Source organism: Charadrius vociferus, unplaced genomic scaffold (genome assembly GCF_000708025.1).
Source record: "Charadrius vociferus isolate BGI_N301 unplaced genomic scaffold, ASM70802v2 scaffold433, whole genome shotgun sequence".
Lineage (NCBI taxonomy): Eukaryota > Metazoa > Chordata > Aves > Charadriiformes > Charadriidae > Charadrius > Charadrius vociferus.
In genome coordinates, this window is record NW_009647846.1 from 1,746,838 (window position 1) to 1,768,077 (window position 21,240).

The 21,240-nt window shown below is 47.7% G+C and overlaps 1 protein-coding gene across 3 annotated transcripts in view; it reads left to right on the forward strand.

Moving 5' to 3' along the window:
- The window catches only part of ITPR1 (inositol 1,4,5-trisphosphate receptor, type 1), a 168,188-nt gene that overhangs the window by 88,795 nt on the left and 58,153 nt on the right, over positions 1 to 21,240 (forward strand). For all 3 annotated transcript variants that reach the window (XM_009882856.1, XM_009882857.1, XM_009882858.1), the window contains 2 exons: positions 13,144 to 13,276; positions 14,752 to 14,942. In XM_009882856.1, coding sequence (XP_009881158.1) covers positions 13,144 to 13,276; positions 14,752 to 14,942 — 324 coding nt within the window. The remainder of the gene's footprint in view (positions 1 to 13,143; positions 13,277 to 14,751; positions 14,943 to 21,240) is intronic.

Consider the following 21,240-nt stretch of genomic DNA (forward strand, 5'->3'; position numbering starts at 1 on the left):
ATAAATCAGCTAGAGCGTGTGGAGCAGTTTAGGATTTGGTCCAGAGGCTGAAAAGGAGGAACTTTATTGCTCCTCGATGAAGCAACCGCGTGGAGGGAGCACGTGTGTTTCTAACCATCGGCAACGAGCGCTGGCTGCTTATGGAAAGGGATTCGGACGGGGCTTGAACCACTACAAATCTCAAAGGAAATCCTGGGGTTTCCTTCCCCCCCCACCCCGTTGTCAACTCTGGAAACGTGTAGGGCAAAGAATGCAGAAGTCTCAATTATTCGTAAAATTAACAACTTCCTTTTTTGTTGCACTATGCACAACTTAATTTTTCTGACCAGCTGAAGGGCTCCTTACTCCCTCAGGATAAAACTCTGTTAGAGTAACTGTCTTACGGCGTGATTTCATAGTCTTTATGTGACCGCGTACATAGGTTAATTTATATATCTTAGTTGCTTACTGCTTTCAGCGAGTGGTGGGTCCAAATAATTAGATACTAAAAACGCCAGGAGGCCCATGCATTTCTTACTGAAAGGCGCGATAGAAATTCGGCGTTCCAGTCCCCCTTAACGTTTTTTTTGCGAGGGAAGAAAGGGAGTGCCCTTCTAACCGGGTGAATAATGCTGGAATTCACCTCGACGGTAGGAAATCCCCCGCAGAACAGGAAGGACGGTGAGCGCTGCCGCCCCGGCGCAGCCCGGGGGGTTGCGGGAGCACTTGCAGTGCCGGGGAAGTGCTGTGGCAACGGAGGAGAAGGGGTAGCATGGTTTAATACCTAGTTCACGTGCTTTCTATTGAGGGGTTTATCTGGAATTTCCTTTTCGTTGGAAATGAGGGACAAGAAGGAACCGGAGTTCTCCGAGGAGAAGCGGTGTAGCGTGGGGTTTGTTTTCAACATCTATTACTGTAGCCTGAGGACCGTGATCTGGTCTGGCAGAAATACGGCGATAGCATCTTTTTGTACACGGTTTTTGAACTCTGCAGCATCTGCTGTTGTGGCAGGATTCGTGTAAAAAGTTTTTCTTCCGGGGACAGAAGTTAGGATACAGTAAGAATGAGAGTTGCCTGGCAGCGTTCCCAAAACATTCAGGTTCCTGTAAACTTGTAAAAGCGCACAGCCCTTTGGGATAGCGGCTGTGTACGGCCGGTATTGAAATAAAGAGCGAAAAAGGTATCTTGAAAGATGGCCGAAAAGCACAATTTGTTTTGATAGAAAACCAAACCCATCAGAAACTCTTAAGTGCTTTGCACCTTATTTGCACCTCCCTTGCAACGCGTTTGTGTTGGGTTTTGTCCTGATCTTGGGGAGCGGTGCGCTCTGGGCTTCTCTCGGTTTGTGGTGGGGCTCCTCTTCCTCCTGCTCCCCGGCTCTCCCGCAGCATCGGGCGGGCAGTAGGGGCTGATGGGGCCTGACCCGAGCTGAGGAGCTGAATAGGGTGGTCTTAGCAGAGGCTCTGTGAGGGCTTCTCAAGCAATAAAGGCGGCAGAAAACGCCAAGCACTGGCGTGTTGTCTATGAAAGCCCTTGGGCTGAGTCTCTCTTGACCGCCCGGGCTGGAACTGCTGCGGTCCTGTTCTTGGTGGAGCTGTTGGCTGTGTTGGTCTCTTGGAGAAGAGGTTCAGGACAGAGGTAAATTTTTCTTGAGTGTTATCAAGTGTGAATCTTTATACGACAGTGATAACTAAATCCCGGTTGTAGTTAGACACGACAGCTTAATTTACTTTTAATTCAATCCTCAACCCACTAAAAAGTCCAGGTGTGATACAAACGCCGATGTTGCGGTGGTTCACAACTGGTGTTGAGATGATGAGCTGCTCTGGGGGTTCCCTGTGGTCCAGGAGAGCCCGGGCAGTGCGGCTCCTTCCCAGCTCGGCCGTTTCTCTTTGCAACGCCACGTTCCCATCCACTCTCCCGGGTCCGGACAGGCGTTTGGGGACACCGTGGCACTGTTTCCACCTGCAGCGCGAGTTTTGGGCACTGAAACGCATAGCTGCTAGAGAAACATTAATATTTTATGGACTAGAAAGAAGTGTTAGCGCTGACCTGCAGGTGGCATGCTCAGGATGCTGAATGTGGCTGGGAGATGTCCTACTTTCCCCCCCTCCCCTCCCAGCCACATTGCAGTGAGCGGCTCCGCTGGGCACCTGCCAACATTCAAGCAGCAGTTACATAAGAACAGCTTTTTTTTCCTGGAATTTAGGCCCGCTGCTGATGTGTGACCTTCAGCGGTAATTGCCAATAAACGCGGTGGAGATGTTTACAGTCACCGCGGGCCGCGCCGGGGCTGCTGGCCCCTGAGCCTCTGCCAGTAGCCACCGGGCCTGGGGGGCCACCGACGCTTCCCCTGAGCACCGCTCCCCTACCGTTGGGTCTGGATTTTATTTTTCAGGGTGAAAAAAGGGGGTGCTCTGCTGCTCCCCCCCACCCAAGGCTGGGGCAGGGGCCAGCAAACACTGAAATTGCCAAATCCAGCAAAACTCTATGAGCACCCGGACTTTCCCATGTAATTATTTAATCCTTTTTAGGATTTGAAGTTAAAAAGCTGAATTAAGTAAAACCCTGGGGTGTTGGGTTTTTTTTGTTGTTGGGGTTTTTCTATTTTTACTCAGTAATGACACTTCTTCGTGCAGCTGATAAAACGGTATCCAGCAAAATACACCTGCAGACCCACTCAATATCGTTTTGGGGCTTTTTTCTTCACCTCTTCACTTTGGTCTTGAGGTTTCAAATAGGTGAAAAGGGAACTGAAAATCCTGGTTCAAAGGGGTTGACTGAATTAACCTTCTCAGTGCTCTTTATCAATGATAAACTAAAACTACAACGGCTGAGTAAGGTGCAAAATACGTGCTGCTTTATGCATCTTCTGATTGGAGTTGGAAAATGTATTAACCTCTTAATGGCTGGTGAGATGCACTTACACATTATTTGCCTCGCAGAGAGAGCTTACTCCACAGGCATTTCTCGTGTGTATTTTGCACTGAGACAGTGCTTCACTTGTTATGTCTCGAGCGGAGGAAATGCAGGCTCTCATAAATTTTTGTGGGCTGCCTTCTATTTTTTTTCCCTTCAGAAATCCTGCAATCTTTGGACAGTTTTTATTGCACGAACTGGAATTGGTGAGCTCTTTGGAAAAGGAGGCTGGAACATTTCTTATGGTTATTTGTAACCAATAGAAAAAGTATTTACACCGTCTTACTAGTTAATTAAAACTGCTGATGTAAAATGTGTAGCGAAGATAGTTCTTAACTATATTCAGTTATTGTAAAAGTTGCAAGATTGAGGATTTAAAGAGAAGTAAGTGATTGCACTCCCATTGAAGGTCAGTGGCATATCAGAGACTGAGATCTCGAGCTCCAGGAAAGCCCCAGCCCAAGTAAAACATGCTTTCTCAACTGAAAACTCTGGAAAATGAGAGAAGGCACTCCCGTAGGCAGATCTCGGTGACCTTTCGGTGCCGGCACCGACAGCCCTTACGCCAAATTTCCCACCTCATCGTCTAGCAGCGCACAAAGTCTCTGCAAATTCACTGAGATAAGGGAGGGGGGAAAAAAGCAACAAAACGTTTAGCCACGTCCCCGGTGTGGATGTGCGCGGCAGCGGCGAGGCGAGGGGGTGTAAGTGTGTGGTTGCTGCTCTGTCGCGTGCTGGCGGGCGCCGGGGGGCTGTCTCTGTCTCTGTCCCCCATAAATCCCACGGGTCTTCTGGGAGAGCTGTACAGCTCGGAGGAGCCGGTGCCAGGACAAGGTGCTGCTCCAAATCTCCTGCTGCCTCTTAATTTATGAAGGTGTGAGATCCTCCATCACTAAAAATACACCGCTCGCCGACTTCAGTGTAGATCTGTTACAATGGTAAACTGTAACGGGGGAAGTTTCTCAAAGCAGTTCAGCGTTCTTGGTTCCCAGTTATTCCCCTCTGCCCTGAAACTTATCCATAGCGAGTCAAATGCGTTTTTGACAAACACCTACATATCATCTGCAGAGACTAGAAATTTCCTAGCCAAATTTTTTCTCAGTTCTGCAAGGTAAGAGTGTTGGCCTTACGGAGGAGACTTGGCAAGCAGGTAACCTACGTGGAGTTTTCTGGTGTTACTGAAGAGTTGTGAAGGACAGCAACATGTTTCGTGCCCTGGTCTGCTGTGGTGAATCAGACTGGGTGGTGCTTCTGCTGTGTGTCTCTCAAGTAAGAGCTATACCGAGTGTGTTTCACAGAGAGAAGAGGAGAAATTCAGAAAAGGGAGGGAAAAGCGGAAAGGGACTTCCAGGACTGTGTCTAAATGGCCGGTCCCACTGGAACTCCAGCTGATGGGAGAGGGTAACGCAAGAGCCAAGGCTGAGGGCAGTGCTTTTGGAATAAGATGTATCTGAGCTCTTCGCTGTAGTTCTTTGCATCTGGACATACAGCCTGGCTATCACAAGCTTACTGTGATCCTTGGCTGACTGACTCTGTAGTTGTATTTTTTCCCCTTTTTATTTCCTCCTCTATGCCAAATCTCCCCCCACCACCCCGATAATTAGATGCCATATGCACGGAGTTGGGTTGGTTCCTGAATTCACAGATTTGAGGACCAGACGGGACTGCTCGGTAATTTAACCCGACTTCCCGCACAGAGCATCTCGTTTCTCGCCATTGCTTCTCTCCTGAGCCAAATCCAGTTAGTTTGACTCAGCTTCTTCAAAACGCTTGGGGTTGGTCTCGAGGAGCTCCCAGGACAGGTGTCAGTGTCCTGTTGCTTTGCACCAGCTAGTCGCCTTCCAATCCCATTTAGGTACTGATCGGCAAACGATCTAAAGGAGATGTGTGGTAGTTTGGAAAATGGCATCAGCCCGTGGAAGTTAAATAGTCTGAGGTTTGTCACCTCACAATCCTTTGACCTCGGAGATGGCCTGAAGCGGAGGAGGACTGTGTTTGTATGTGTGCTGGTTTGTGCCTTATTTTGCCAAAATTCTGACATTTGGTGAGGCTGAAGAGAAGAGGACCAGGTTTTTGAAAGTGTTCGTGTGTGTGTGCTCACACAAAGGTGTGGGGTTTTCCGATAAGATTATTTCCCACCCAGCTGTAACATTACAGTATGAGATGTTTCCCATCCTGTTTTGCTGAAACCACTATCCGGAGCAGACCCAGTCTATGTGGACTGGAATCTCCACCTGCCTTTTAAATGCATTTCAAGCCTTTGCAGCGCTCAGTGTTCTGCATGTTTACTACATGGTTGAGTTAAATAAAAAAAAATTGAGAAAAGCAATCCCGAGGCTTTAAACCTGAATGAAAATCTTTCTGCGTTTCCTCAAACCGTTTCCACTTTATCCCCAGTGCTAGTTTGTTTGAATTTTCTGTGAAAGACAGGATTAGACAACTTTGATTGTTATTTTGAAAGCAAATGAAAAGAAAACTTTCATACCTTCCTCAAAACCATAAAGGAAAAAGACTGAAACCTCTTCCAGATCTCATAAGTTGCGATGTAGTGAGTTCACGCTTGAGCTGTCTCTTGCTCTGGTGGTTTTTGAGGTGGATACATCCACTGTTGAGTCAGATAAAGACCATTCTGGGAAACACACGTAGTCTGTGTTGGGGAAATGGATGCTACACAGTCACCAACGGGTCAAAGAAATTGTAATTCTTCTGTTATGGCTAATGTCGAGCGGTTTATTTGCCAGCCTTGCGGGAATGGAAACTTTAAAGGGAAGAGGGGGTTTTGCACAGCAAGTTGAAAGGAACTTCTGCTGCTGCTTGCAAAAAGTAAAGACATTGTACTCTTCTCCGACCCTGCCACCCACTATGTTTCAGTTTGAAAGCTGGCCACCGTGTCCGTGGCTCTCTCCTGGCTGCTGTTCCGTATTCCACAAACTTGCCCCTGCCCACCAAACCACCACTTTTTTCTAGGTGGAGAGCTGAGGTATATGGAGGCACAAGAAATCTGCCAAAATTACTGCTTCGCTCTCCTCTCCCACCCTGGTTAATCCTCCTTGGGAAGCATAGGCTGATGCTGCGCTGTTGCAGCACGCGGGATAGTGCACAGTGTAGCACAGTAACTACAGCTCAATAACTCTTTGCTGTTCTAACCCATTTTGACTCAAAGAATAACAATTTCAGTATTTGGAGTTTATATTCTTACTGAAAGATTGCTGAAGGCCGTGCTTATTTGGAGTGATCCATCCGAGCGTTGCCGAGGGCAGTAGCTTTTGCTCGCAGCTGAGTTTGTGGGGCTGGTTCTAACACGCTGATCTATTTATACACGCTGTCTGCGCTGCAGTGGGAAGGCGCAGGAATTTGCTAGCTAGAATATGTACTTTTCCCTTCTTCAATTTGAGTTGGAAAGATCAAACTAATTTTGTGCTGATTCTTTGCCTGTGTTGGTTTTCAGCCCCCAAATGTACACACATGTTTGGTTAATTTGGAGTCGCGGTATAAGCCCAGGAGCGTGGAAGCTTTCCTTGGGAACCCAAAGTCCAGTACGTTATCTGGTGGCAGTCGTGTCCACTTGACCTGCCAGCTTCACGCTCCCCGTCCCTGGACGGAAGGTACCTAATTTCCCTTCCAGGGGAATACGCACAATTTCCTGGCTGCTGTTGACTACTTAAGAAAGGAGGAATTTTTTTGCTTTGCTCTGAAGCGAGTTGCGCAGACGGTGTCTGCAGTCAAACAATGTGCCCAGACTCCCTGATGACCTGAGACGGCGTTTCCAGCATCCAGCCGACGGGCAGCGAGGGTGCGCAAAGCCGGCGGTGCAGGAACTGTGTGTTCCTCTGCATAAATGAGGTTCTTCCTGTTCGCTTTTGGTCCTCTGGCTTAAATACCCCCTGCTTCAACTCGACCAGGAGAGAAATGGTTTGCATGCTTGTGAAGCTTCCAAGAGCGGTGACAATGCAAGGAAACGGTGGACCAAAGGCCGTGTGAATTAGCCGGGGGGGTGGGGGGGGAAGGCCACGAGGAGAACGGAGAGCGATTCTTCCTGGCCAAGGAGCCCCTGCCCAGAGCGCACCGCGGGGGATGCGCTCGCTCCTCTGGCTCCTTCCTGGGAAGCGGAGCCTCTCCATATTTAGACTTCTGGATCCTGTGGTCTTCCTTCTCCCGTCGCTATGCCTTTCCCAGGCTGCAGCTGACATTGGGTTAAAATACACAGTCGCCCTCCCAGCCTATGCTTGATTTGTCTGTCTAGTCCGTGTGCCCGCTGGGCAGACACGGACGACCAGCGGCTGACTTAATTTGGTATTACTGTATTGTCCTTGTCTTATTTCTTAGTGTCTGTTCCTGAGAAGTTAAATCAATTTACCCGCGATTTAGTAGGCAGTTTCATTTGAATGTTTAGGTCTCTGTTGTGTGTCTAAGCGCTACTAGATAAAAGGTACTCGTCTTCATCTGTTTCGATGTGATGATCAGCATTTTAAATTTGAAAAGCTGTCACCATTAAGCCTCTTATTTCATTGCTCGTGATTGGTGCTGTATCATGTATCTTTTATCTCAGAAAAAGAATGTTTATAGATGAGAATCCACTGAAAGTGTTACTTAGACTAACATTGGAAGGCCACTGCCTTTGTGTCATGCAGCCCTGGCTTCCTCCTCCTCCTCCTCCTCCTCCTCCTCGTGGCTGGGGATGGGGCTCCTTCCCCCCCAGCCGGTCGCAGTGCTGGGTGCGTGGTCCACATGGGGTGCCCAAAAGCGCATCCCTGCGTGACAGACCTGCGCGTATCCACAACACCAGCTTTCTGCTTCTGCCTCTGTGTTCATGCAGAGCAGTTTGGGATGTTCAAAGGCTACCTGCTAAATTGTCAAAATGTAGCCCGTTTGGGAGGTGGGTGGGTGGGAGGGTGTAAACAGTAATTACGGCTGTAATTCATTTGTGATGATTCAGCTGAAGTCAAGTGCTTTGCTCGCTCCCTTCCCCTAAGTGTTGACCACTAGATTTCTGTCGGCATGAAAGATTCTTGAAGAATGACTAATTTTTCTGCATTTTACTTTCAACTAGCTGCCGCAACCTCCAGAAACGGAAAGCTCTGTAGAGGTGTGTCACCCACCTATATTTGTGCAACAGGCAAATATTGGTGTTTTGAAGTAGTCCTGGTGGAGTGTCTTGTTGGTAAAACAACCTGTGACATGTGTGTTCCTGCGTGGTGTTACACAGGGAAAAATAAGTAGATTTGTTGAAGTGGTTTAATCCAATATAGCATCAGTGTGATAGTCTGAAAATATAAAAAAAACCAAACCCATGTAAACCGGTCCCAAATCTTCATTCCTTTCAGCCATTTCCCTTATGCTTTTAAGGGAGGCACTGTTTGGAAAGTCTCCTCTCAAATCCCCCTGCATTAGCAAAATGAGACTTAATTTCTCTGGCTCCTAATACAGAATTTGGTTTTCCCTTTGTCTCACGTATTTAAAAATTTTGATCAGGAAATGGAGGTGTCAGGAGAAGTTAGTGGCAACTTCATAATCCCAGCGCAGCTGGGTGTCCCATTTAAAATGCCACAGCGAAACAGCTCATGGTCACTTCACATCTTCAAGGTTACTGGCTCTACAGTGAATTGGATACGTAGGCACGTTTCCTTTGAGATACCCCAGCATTAGTTCACATAAAACAGATTATTTGCAGAAGTGAAGACTCAAGAATTTATAAAATCTCAAATTCTTTGGAAGTTAATGGGACATCCAGAGATGGCATTGGTAGACTGTACAACTGGGTGCTGTACCAGTGCAAATCTTAAGTGAAACAACATGGAAGTCTAAATGTAGGACAGTGTTGATTCTCTGAGCTATATAAATATGAAGATTATAAGTATGTTTTGAAATTGTGAAGAAAAAATGTAGTGTTTGGTGGTTTAGACCTTTGTATTTGTAATTTTTGTGGAATAGTGTTTTAATGTAAACTGAAACTCTGAGTGGTCATAGAGTGACTTTGAGATGTTTGGGAGATGGCTTCTGGTTTAAGGTGGGTCCCTGTATAGAGCGGTCATTCCTACACATTTTCAAAATGCTTTAAAGCAGCAAAAACCCAACGTACTTCAGGTTTGCAAAGTGGAAGTTCCATTCCTGAAAATTAATATCTGAAATTAAACAAGAGATTTGATTTGGAAACACGCACATGACGAGGGACTTTGTTTAGTGAACCCCCCTGAAGTCCATGGCATTGGAATGGAAATCCCACAGGTTTTGTCGGAGGACCTCTGCAGTCTCAAAAGAGCTTCATTGACCACAGTCAGATGTGTCGAAGTACCTACACTTCCTCCAGAAGTGTGTGTATAGCGGGACGGGGTGTTTGTGTGTGCGTGTGTGTATCTGTGTATACGTATGCATGGGCATGCACGGTTTGAGTTCTTAAAAACTTCTGTGTGTTACTGGTAACTGTAAAATTAGGCAGACTTTGTGTTTTCTTTAAATCCATGAGAATGCGTTGGCACCCGTGCATGCCATGGTGGTCTGGTGGAGGGCGGCAGAGTGGACGGGTTGAGTACTGCCAGAGCTAATTGAGGGCAGATGTTCTGTTTTGATCGCTTGTCAGTCGGTCTTCCTCATCTCCTCCCCTGCTTTCCGCTGTGACTTCCCTTAATATTTTCCATGAGTACGATCTGTTAGTGTCTCTTTAGTGTTCTGCTTTAAAATGAAATTTCTGCACGCACAGCAGGAGCTTGATCAAAGTCTACCGCAGAGGCAACTGGAGGATCATAGAAGGGTACGTACAGCAGTTGAGCACATTCAGAACTAATCCTCTACCTTTTCCATTCAAACAGTGAAGCGTAAGTCGTGTAAGAAACTTCTGTGGTTGACTGCTTGCTGTCGGTCTCTTGGAAAGCCTAGTGCCATCGGCCACGCTTACAAAGCGGGGCGCTGGAGCACCTTCTGCGTCAAATGGAAGGAGCAAGTGGTTGGCTGCTCTGAATTAAACCTCAGGGTCTGGTCTGGTCTGGTCACACTTCTGAAGCACTCCCCTTTGGTGGTGGTCACGCAATTAGGAAGTGAGATTAATGAGTGCTTGCGGAATTTTGCCTGCTGTGGCCACACCTCCCCCTTCGTAAACAGCCCACCTGCAAAATCAATTAATACATTTCTGAATTTCTTCTGCTGTTGTAGCTGGGAACAGAATAGCACCGATTTCTAATTGCTTCACTTTTAAGTATTATTAGAGATTCTCTGTTTTAAAGGTTATTACACGGTTTTGATACCACTTAAACCAAGTTGTGTGTTGCATCTGCTTTACTGAGACATGTCCAATAATGTTTGTGTACTCTTTACTCTTTACCTTGGTGGTGAGTGCAGATGAAACCGAATGCTGTGGGTTTTTTTCCTAGGTAGCATATTTGATTTTTCTTACTGCCGCCAAACATCTGATATTTGTTTGCATACTGTACGCATCAAAGTAGTGTACCACAGTAACATGATGGTTAAAGAACTGTTCTGGAGCCAAGCATTGCAGCTGAATTAATTATAACGTTTCTTAAATGCCACTTTATTTTTTTCTCCCCTCTACTTTGATCACATACTCATATACTTGTTAGCTAACACAGTGGGTTTGAATAATTTTGTAGGAAACAAAGTTTTTCTTCCCAGTTAGAATTCAAAATGCTCGTGAAGGTGGGTTGCCAAACCTCCAAAACGGTGGACCAGTGCGCTCTCAGACTAGCAACAGCAAATGCTCCATACAAGTTCCCACTTGTATTTTCTGGTTACTTGTCCTGTTTTGGATACACTACTCCTGGAGTTGGCGGAGGTGCTGCAGGTTTGTCCTCAGAGCCGGAGCTCCCAGCGCGGCTCCTCCACTCACCCCAACTGTTTTGACCGTGGAATAGAAGTTGCCTTCTGCTCCACAGTGGGCCACAAGGGAAGTCTAGAGACAGCCCCAGGAGCTTTAGTTACTCTTCCAAATTGAGGAGGAGATGGAGTTTACTGAACAGCAGTTCTTGTGGTTCAATGTGTTATCTTTGTAGTAAGTGCTAGAAATTACTGGTTTTAAATGCCAGTTAAAACGATGTCTGCCAGTTAGTTTAACAGAAGAGGAAAAAGGTAATGTTGAGAACTCCATTATAACTTGATTTTTGGCATAGGGCTTATATGGGTATCCAGTTGCCTTTCTAATCAGTACACATGTAGAAGGAAGATGTAGTTAAGGATTTTTTTTGTCTGGTTTGGCCTTGTTCTGTCATGTAGCCTTCCTTACCTGCCAGACTGAGAGCAGAAGGATGGTTAAAGCACTACATCATGTACTAAACACTCTCATGTCGCTGTCAGTCAGAGTAGCTCCTCTGGGATAAGATTTTGCTTGAGCTTCTGAATTTTGTCTCGTGCCTCTCCTACACGTTAACTATTTGGCCCAAGCAGTGATAGGAAGTATATGCCCCTTGGACAAGCGCTCATCTTCTTCTACTGTTCCAAAGCAACTTGCCTTTTTGTCTTTTTTTGGGGGACTTTTGGAAGCAGCTGGTTGGAAAGCTCACTTGGTGTTTATTTTACAGCTTGTCTCCCTGCCACTTCCCCCATCCCCATCCGATTCCATAAAACACAGCTCCAGTGCTGCAGCTTTCATACTAATAATCTCAAGGTGCGATTTTGAATCTGCAAAAGGGCAGTGAGAGGAGCAGAGGGTGGGAGCCCCGACGTTGGCACCCGCTGGCGGGGTGGGCGGCGATCCCTGACCGGCTGCAGGCGCGCGCTGAGCCTCTCCGTTTGGAAGTGATGTCAGAAATTTGGTAAAGGACTTTGAATTTCCGGACAGGTTTTTGTCTTCCCAGTCCCTTGGGGTACAAGGATTTCTCTAAGTTATCTCTTGTGGGTACCAAAAGCAGTGTGGCTGCGGCAGTGCTGGAGTTTTGCATGAGCCAAATGATGCACATCTACGTTGTTCCATTTACTTACCTGTGTTGCAAAGGCCTCTTGTGCATCGTTTTTCCCTCTTGTGAAAGTTTAAAAAGTAAGGCTTCGCTTAGGTGACAGCTGATATTAAACCTTGTAGGTAATGACATTTTGAATCTATTAGTCAGACAACTAATTTAATTTGAAACACAACTGAAAATCATTGTCAAGTACTTGTTTTATGAATGGAGATCAAGATACTTTAGTTCATCCCAACAGATTTTTTTAATATGAAATTATTCTCGGCCAGATCCATTTCTTCTATATTTATTTTTTTTTTAAATTCCCTTCCTCCCCTCTCGGGGTGGTACTGCTGTAACCACAGCGCACTGCCATTAGCAGAGCAGTAGCTCCCAGTTAAAATAATCACCGCTTTGCCTTTTTTGCACAAAGACCTCATAAAGAAAAAGAAAAAAAAAATCTGTTAATCCAACTGCGGTGTTTGTGTATCTGCCCGTCGCTGGCAGCACCGCCGGCTTTTGTACGGCGCTCTGAATTACTGGGAATTCCTGTAAAGCCTTAAGCGAGCGCAGCGCGGGGTCGGCAGGTTGACATTCAACCTGGGAGATGTTTTCGTCTCCTCCGGCCTCCGCTGACGGCAGCGGCGCGTGCTCCGCGGGGACGTGCCCGGTGCTCCCCGGGGCATCGGGGTTATCTGAGGACGGGTGCCCCGCAGTGTCCCCGGGCTCATGTGCTGGGATGCTGACTGCAGGGCGCGGCCCGGGCAGCTGCCGGCGGGGAACAAAGAGCTGGGATGCAGCAGGGATCGCTCGGGTTTCCGCTCGGCGGCTGGCGGCGTTGGGTCACATCAGCTGCTGACGGAGGGGAGAAAAGAGCGCGTTCCTGTAACATTGGTGAAACGGCAGAATAGGATAGGTCTGAGAAGATGGGATTCCTCTCTCGCAAAACTATTTCTAATGTTACTCTGTCTCTCGTTCTCCTCTTTTTGTGTTGGTGCTGTGCAGATGCAATTTTTTTTACATTAAAAACTGAGACAATAGATCTTAATTTAAAAAAAAAAAAAAAAAAGCTCTTTGAAAATAAAATCTGCCTAGAAGGCTTGAGCAAAAAATCTGAACTGCAGCCATTTCTGGTGCTGGGAACGCATAATTTTATTTGCACCCCATGAGACCCCCGGTGTCCCAGCCTGCCCGAGCACATTGGGAGATGCTCAGTGGATTTTTCCAAATCTCCGGGGTTTTGGTTCCCCCTCCCTCACTACCGATAGGCTGACGATAACCACAGTCCCCTTGCTACTGAATATTAGTAGTTTGTTTATTCGTTCAGCTCACATCATGATTTCATTATCCTCTTTGACTCAAGGGTGAGGCACTCAGGCAAGTTTTGGTCAACCGTTACTATGGCAATGTGAGACCGGCGGGACGGCGCGAGAGCCTCACCACCTTCGGCAATGGCCCCTTGTCCGCCGGAGGCGCCAGCAAAGCCGGGGCAGGAGGTAGGACGTGCTCCCGCGCAGCAGTGGTTCGTGTGATCTGCCCTCCCAGATGCTGTGTGTCTGTGTCTGCCTGACAAATCAGGTGAAATAGGGGTTCCCCCCCACTTTGGACTTTTCCCCTACTGTTACGTTCTGTGAAATCCCCAAAAAGAAGGAGCTGTCCACATGGATGGGGAAGAAGTCCCGCTTGCATGTCGCTCCTGGCTTTGGAAACTCCAACATGTTTTAATCCTCCGTGAGGGATTCCACTTCAGGCTGAGCAGAGCATCGCTCTCCCGTCTCTCATCATGTCGACTGCCTTTTCCTCGCGCAGATGAGAGCAGTGTGCTTTTTATTCTGACTGTGTTTTAGAAAGCACTTTAAAATTAAACAGGCAGAGCTTTTTATACCTTACAGAGACTGTGTTGGGTTGGCTTGAATTTTGTGACTTTGCTTTGAGTGAATGTGCTTAGGAAACCTGATCGATTTAATATTTGTCATAACAATTGGGAAATGTGCTCATGGGGATGTCAGATTATTAATCATATCTGAAACAAACCCATTTCACTCTATTACAGAGAGATTGTGGGGTAAGATGAGCAAAAATTCGGTTTGGAGTCAGTTATAAAGTACAGTTTATTTGAGACCACTGCTAAAAAAGTCAGTAGTGTTGAGCGTGTTTAGTCAAAACACAGTTCAGTGGGGTTTGCCTCTTCAAAATAAAGACAATGGGTAATCCTGAAAAAACCTGCTGAAAGTAGGCCTGATCAGAAACAACAACAACAAAACCCCAACAAAACAAAAAATACATGAAAATCCCCAAAATAATTATTTCCCCTCTATTTTCTGAAGTTGATACGTTTCATTAGTCGGTGTGTTGTGCTGCCTACTGCTGTACCCTTCTCCTTTCCAGAGCATTTTGCTTCAGTTCTCATTCTTCCTGCCTCTTCCACAGACTCTTGCTCGCTTCTCTTGTTTGTTCTGTTTATCCATGAAGTTCACGGTTCTGTAATTGCACAGAAGCGTAGCGTAGGCTTTGCCATCCCCTGGAATTTGTTTCACTTTTTTTTTTTTTTTCCCATCCCCTCACTGGTCCTGCAGAGCCTCCACCTCTCTTTGCATCCCTGAATCCACGCTCCTTCCAGAATCCTCTTCCAATACACCGGCCTTCTTTCCATTTTCTGCTGCTAATGAGGGCAGCGGTGGCAATAACCGTTTCCCGTTGCCAGCCCAGGCTGTCCTCCTCCAGGACGCCGCCTCCTGCAGACTCGCACACGTTAAAGTGATGTGAAGTGCCCGTCTTACGCTGTGCCCGATCTGTGCTTTGAGTTACCCATTCTTCCTTGCAGAAATGCTGGGAGCGGAGTTCATCTCTGTTTAAATAAACCTGTGCGCATCTTTCAGGATAGGTGAATAATTTAAACCAGAGAGAGGTGTCATCGCCGCAGGGCGGCAGGGTTTGAATCTCAGCCTGTTTCTCGTGATCATCTTTATAGGAGGAAGCTCCGGATCGAGTTCAATGAGCCGAGGTGAAATGAGTTTGGCAGATGTCCAGTGTCATCTGGATAAAGAAGGTGCATCCAACCTGGTCATAGATCTCATCATGAATGCCACCAGTGACAGAGTCTTCCATGAGAGCATCCTGCTAGCCATTGCCCTTCTGGAAGGTGGGAACACTACAATACAGGTAGGGAAACGGAAAATTTCAAGCTTATAACTAAAACATGTTGGGAAGGGAAATGTTTTTATGAAATCCAGGAAGCTTGAGGAGGTTAAGGAGATGGGAGGGGAAATGACTAAATGATCTTTGACCTGTAATTAAGAAAAACATCAGTGTCTACCATGCAAAAAAAAAACTTATTAAATGTTTGCATCGGCACTAATTGAGGTATTTCCCAGGGCAATATAGAGGAATGTACAACAAAACAGCTTTGTAGCGTAAGTTAATGTGATTCCTCCTATGAGTAAGTTTAAGCAACTGCAGCACGCTCAGAGACGTTTACACTAGCTGCTAGATTTCAGACTGGAATTTGAAATAACAGTAAACTCCAGACCACCGCCGTTCTCCGGTAATCTTGCTGTCCTTTGTTCTGTGTTTTAAACAAGGATTTGGTTTCCTTAAATGAGAATTGTGACTGGTACAGATGTTAGTGAACATCCACCATCTAGCTTGTGTGGTATTCTTCCAAACAGAAAGTAAAACCTTATTACAGCAAAACACTGCCTACAAAGATTATTGACCATGTAATATCTGATTCTTTTGACTTCGCGTGTGTTCTGTGCGCAAACAGTCTGTTTCTGTCTTGGACAAAGGGCTTTGTGCGTCGCTGTTCCAGAGAGTGTTACCCCTTTCCTACCTCGCTGCAGTGTTTCACATGTCTGAACAAAACAATCGGTGACTCGTTTGAGGTCTATTTTGCAGATTGCTCCTTTCACTCAGAGGGGTGATACATCCAAATGTTTGATACACACACAGATTTAGGCTTATCATTTGATGCCATTTGTGCTGCATCCTAATTAGGAACATTTATTTAGGTACTTAAAGATAAAACATGCTATCATTTCCAGATGAGCTTGGGCAAAGAGAACTAAAAAACCCTTATATACGTGGCCCACTGTTCCCAGTATGGTATAACCGCTCCCCAGTCCTTTCTTTTTCTGCCCTGAAAACCAAACTACTTGAAAGATGCAGTCTGTCCCTGGTACTGCTGCAGCAGCAGAGCCACCGCGGCGATGTCGTTATTTGTAACTAGACCTCCATGGCACCTTCTGGGAGAACCGTTTGACCAGACTGAGGGTCGCGCTTCGTCTCCTGCTTAACCTGCTCTCGCTGTGGGCTGCTGCCGAAAGGGCCCCTCCTCTTCTGGGCAGCTCTGCGTGTCCCCTCGGCATGCGGCTGTGGGGTGAGGTGAATTTTGAGGGCTCGATCCCATGGAAAACCTGCCTGCCAGTGAGAACAGATTCCATCCCATAGAAATGTCTGGCTCAAACCTGACCAGAGACATGCTGAAGAGCAGCTGTGTTCTCTGGGCAGCAGTACGTGGTGGGGGTTGGTTAAGTGTAATGTGGGGCTGATCCTGACTAGTTAGAGTTGATGGTTACGGCTAAAACACGGGCTAGATCTCTACAGCAGCACCTCTTGCGTTCATGCGAATGTCCCTTGAAAGGAATGGGAACATTTTCGGGCTCCTTCACTCTGTCTCTGTAATCAGTACCCTCTTTTGTCCCCTGCGGTTGCGCTCTAGGGTGAAGCTTCTTTGCAAAAGACAAAGTGGGAATCAAGCGTTGAAAATCCCATGTTGCCTTAAACTGCAATGACAGGATTAACATTCCTTGGGGAGAGTCACTCCTTTAAATTTCCTGCTCTTCTCCCGTGTAAAGGAAGCTGAGCTTTCATCTCCCTAGCTCTCGGGGAGCCTCAGGTAACCTCACACTCTCACACTGGAAGGAAAAACAAATTCTGCACCAGTCTGACGCGGAGAGATCCTTTGCTTGTGCTGGAACCCAGAACTAATGGACTGAGCAGGGTCACTTCCCGCTGTGCGCCAGTCGGTGTTGGAAGCACATTCCTTAGCTCGTCTGGTCCAAACAAACAGGGAAATCTGCAATCCATCTCCGAAGGCACCTTTTTTTACCGGAAAGGGAGATTCTTTAGTTTGCATTTGCTGTCTGTAACTGGGAGCTGGGAGCCTGTAGAATAGCTGTGCCGTTGGGAGTGAGCTGTTGGCACGCGGTGCTCACGGTGTAACGCTTTCACATCCCTGCCTTACCCTCCTGCCAGTTTCTGTTGCGCTCTTGCCTTTATGGATATGACTTCTGCAAACCAGAGTAACTATTTCCCCTCCTTTCTCGCTCAGGAATAAGCATTTGGCAGTTGTCTGTACCTTCGGAAGCTGTTCTGGGCAGCCCGCAGCCGCGTGGTGCGGGTACGTGCTGTAACGCAGCTGGGAGGGGGCTCTGGTGTAGGCTGCTTTTAAGTACAGAATGTTTTAGGAACCAAATGACTTGTGATGCCTACAGCTAACGAACGCAGTAAGCGCCGAGGTCTCGGGCACACCCAGGAGCTCTTACTCATGCATGCAAAGCACTGGTGAGACTTTATTGAAAATATCCCGTGGAGGGGTTGTAACGTAGATATTCTGTGTTACAGCAATCCAGTGGCCTGATAGCAAAAGGCAAATAGAGAAGGTTCATCAGTGCGCAAAGACGTTCCATGACTTCCGTCTGCGTTGGTTAGTTGGTCCTGGCTCTCGGTAGCGAGTTCACCGGTGCTTTGCTGTACTTGCGGTGGCTCCGGCGCAGTCGGGGCCCGTGGGGACGACTGCAGTGCCGGTGAAGAGCAGCACATACTCAGCACTCTGATTTTTTCAGTGGTAGTTGAGTCACGAAAGCCAAGTACGTAAAACTTCATGGGAAAACACGGCAACCACAAAGCTTAACTGCTGGGAGAACAGCTGGCTCGACGCTGGTGAATCAAAGCGAAGGTGGAGGTTGTGGATTTAGTAAAATCGCTGTTTCGGGTCTGTGTCTCCCGGAGCAATTGCTGAACGATGCCCAAGTTAAACTGGTGTCCCGAGACAGTAAATTCACGTAACTGAGTTTTTCTCTCTTCGCATAGGGAGAATGGTGTATCTGCGCGGCCAGAAAATAGAGGCGGCTGGGGGCGCAGCCGCGCTGTCGGGGAGCGCTGCCGTTACGGGAGGGCTGCGGGGGCACTCGCCCCTCTGCACAGCTTCAAATCCAGTGGGTTTTATGAAGCAGTCTTTCGCTGCCACACAGAAAGGGTTTACTAAGAGCGCAGCGGTGCGATGGTCTCCTGCTTAGGAAGATTTCATTTTTACAAAACGCGCTGCAAAACTTGTCCGCTTGTGGAAACCAGATGCACTTACGGAAATGAACCCAATACTTTCCGTGGTCTTTTATCCTGATCTTTCTCTAATCTGTGTTTGTTTGGTAAGTCTTGCAGATGAGGTAGGTAGGGCTTCACGACCTCTGCAGCCTGCAGAGTGGATTTTCTGAAGTTCTACGGCAGTTTCCAGTAACCGCCAGTGGAAGAGTCATCTTCGGTCTCTGGACTAATAACTGCGTTCATTTTGCATCAGATAAGTTTGTCATTGTGAAAGTCAGCCCAGCCAAATCCACCAGCTTTGTCTTTGAGGTCTAGCACAGTTTAGCTTCATTTCACAATTTTGGGGGTTATTATTAGCAGCTCTTGATTTATCGCATTCTGAGCAAGCTCATTCTGTGCTCAGTCTGAATAAATTTTACTGCACCTAAATTGCTTACATCTACGGGCCTTTGAGAGCAGGAAACTGGTGGGATAGGGACAGGTTATGTAAAAAGGCTTTTTGGCAGCAAAACCAGAAATATGTCACCCCTGCGTGGCATTTTCTTAACTCCAGGTTTTCACACGGGAAATGAATTCGGCCTGAAGTGAAGCAAAAGGTTTGTACTGACACACAGGAACTTGCACATGATGATTGTAATATGGTTAATAATGGGAGTTCCCGGGTAACTCCCATGAGCGTTAGTGGGAGAACAGATCCCCATGATGTTGGGAAGGGATAACTGGAATAGGTGTTCCCGTTTCATTACATACGTGCAGGGCCAATATTAAGGCTAGGCAAAGTAGGTGGTTGCCAACTCCAGCAGAAAAGCAAATCTAGAAATGTTCCTTATTATAATTGGCAGGAGTGATTTTTCTTGTATTGTTAAGAAAATTAATGTGGGGGAGAAGCAGGGCAAGAAAAAATATTCCCGGTTTACCTTAGGAAAGAAGCTAAGCTGGTAGAGCGTGGCACCTCGAATCCCACACTGCTGTGTTTTGCTATAGGGGTGATCGTGGATGTGATAAATTAACTGTTGCGGGAGAAAGACAGAGGTCTTTGCCCACTTCAAGCTCTCTGGATGGAAACTCTTCTAGGTTATTTTTAGTTTTTGGAACTCGCTTAGAAGCGCTGTCAGGTTCTTTGGTAACAGAGATGCTGATGAAAGTGTCGTCGCTGTGTCCGGTGAGCTCGTCGCTCCTGTGGGGTTTTTTCGGTGGGAAGCCTGCCCTCATTTATAAGGAGACAGAAGCGGAGGTGGAACCGCAGGGTCAAAACTGGACAACAAATTAGCTTGACAAATACTGCTGCTCACTGAACTGAAAATTACGTAAAGCCCTTTATTAATTTATATAACCCTCAGCATCCACCTCGAGAGCACTGGCGTCAGCGGTTCTGCACGGAGCGGACCTGGGGGGGGGGGCCCGGGGGCGGCGCCCCGCCGGCTCCACACTCTCCCCCAAAACGGCGAGGGGCGAGTGTGCCCTGTCCCCCCGGGCTGTCGGAGCTCGCGTGGCCGGTGGTGTTGCTCGTGGGCAGGCTGCACGTGGTGGGCAGACTGCACGTGGAGCGGCATCTCCTTGGGAAGGGGTGGATGGAAGCTCGGTCCCTTCCCTGCGCACGCCGCAACACGGCGAGTTTTCCTCCGTTAAAGCGACCCTGGCGAATGAATGACAGCGGAGGAAATTGCTGAGGACTTCTGTAGCACTTGTCTCTCATCTGCCAAATAAAAATTATATGCGCCGTTAGTCTGCCTCACCTCCGTGGAGTTTCGGGTTGCCTTGGTCGGTGGAAGTTCATGGCAAGTAAAGTCCCTTACATAACTGCCTCTCCATGGAGACTTCGGTCCGCTCGGTTAATTAGGGATCTTCTCAAAAGTTAGACTGCGTGACGAATTACCCACACGCACATGTCGGTATTTTCGGCAAGGGAAGGTGAAATGAGGTTGATGGCATTAGTTTAGTTTAAGGCGTTTTTTTAAGTGATGTGATGCAGAGCCGCCCCTTGGAAGTGCAGCGGTGCCTTCTTTCCCCTCCGGCCCCGGTTCTGCCCAGGGTGGGCTGCAGGCACAGGGGGGAGGTGGTAGGAGTCAACAGCCAAGCAAAAGGTGATTATTTTTGAGGAAAGAAGTGGGACTTGCTCCTAGCTTTAAGGCATCTGAGCAGAGTTGCTGCTCCTGCACAGAGGATGATGGTGGGATCTGCTCTTCTCAGGTGCTGAGGGAAGGAGGGGATGTCCAGCATGAGGACCAGGGGCCACCACGACTAGAGATAGCACCAAGCAGCCTCTGGTGGTGGAGCACAGGGTCGCGCATCTGTCACGGCATGGCAAGAGCGAATCAGTGTCGTGCCAAGCCGGGGTTTGGAGCTCACCGTGTATGTGTAAGGCTCCTTTGAGATGGGACTGTACACAAAGCTGCGTGGCTTCGAGTTGCTTTAACTTCCAGAGCTCTTCAGGCTGCAAAGAGGAGCCGTGGGTGTTGTGTGCCCTCCTTCGAGTGCTCGTTAGGGTTCGGGGCTCTGGCTGCTGCTGCAGAAGTACCAGGGTGGCTCCGAATAAGCGAGATACCAGAAATCACGGCAGCCAGCTCTTCCTTAGCCTGGCTTAGTGGGAAATACTGGTTTGGGTGAAATGCTCCACCTCTGTCTTGCACCATTCATGGACTTGGACTCCATTGACATTTCTCCTTGTGCATTGCCACCAGTAAGAAAGCTCCAGCATGGTGACTTGTGGTTTCCTGTGCTGAACTCGGTGCCTTGGTCTGTCCAAAGATGATTGAGAGTTACTAAATAAATGCAGAATTGATGCTCAAAAGGAACTCAATCCCGAGCTGTCCAATTCCCGCGGGGGGTTGTGGCACACAGGAGCGCGCTGTGGTGCCGTGAGCGGCGGCCGCAGCCCTCGGGCTTGAGGGAGCAGTAGCTTTGAGGCAGATCTGCGTCCTTCAGCTTGCTGCAGCGTTGGCTCTGGAATAGTGTGACAAAAATGGAAGGATAAGTGATGCTAAGAAAAATCAACAGGGAAATGGTTGGAACCAGCCAGGCAACCTGCTTTAGTTTTTTCACTTTCCCTGTTGGCCTAAACGTTGTCCTGTCCTATTCTTCAGTTCCCAAAACACCCAAGGGTTTCTTTTTCTCCGTGACTGCAATTGCCCTTCAG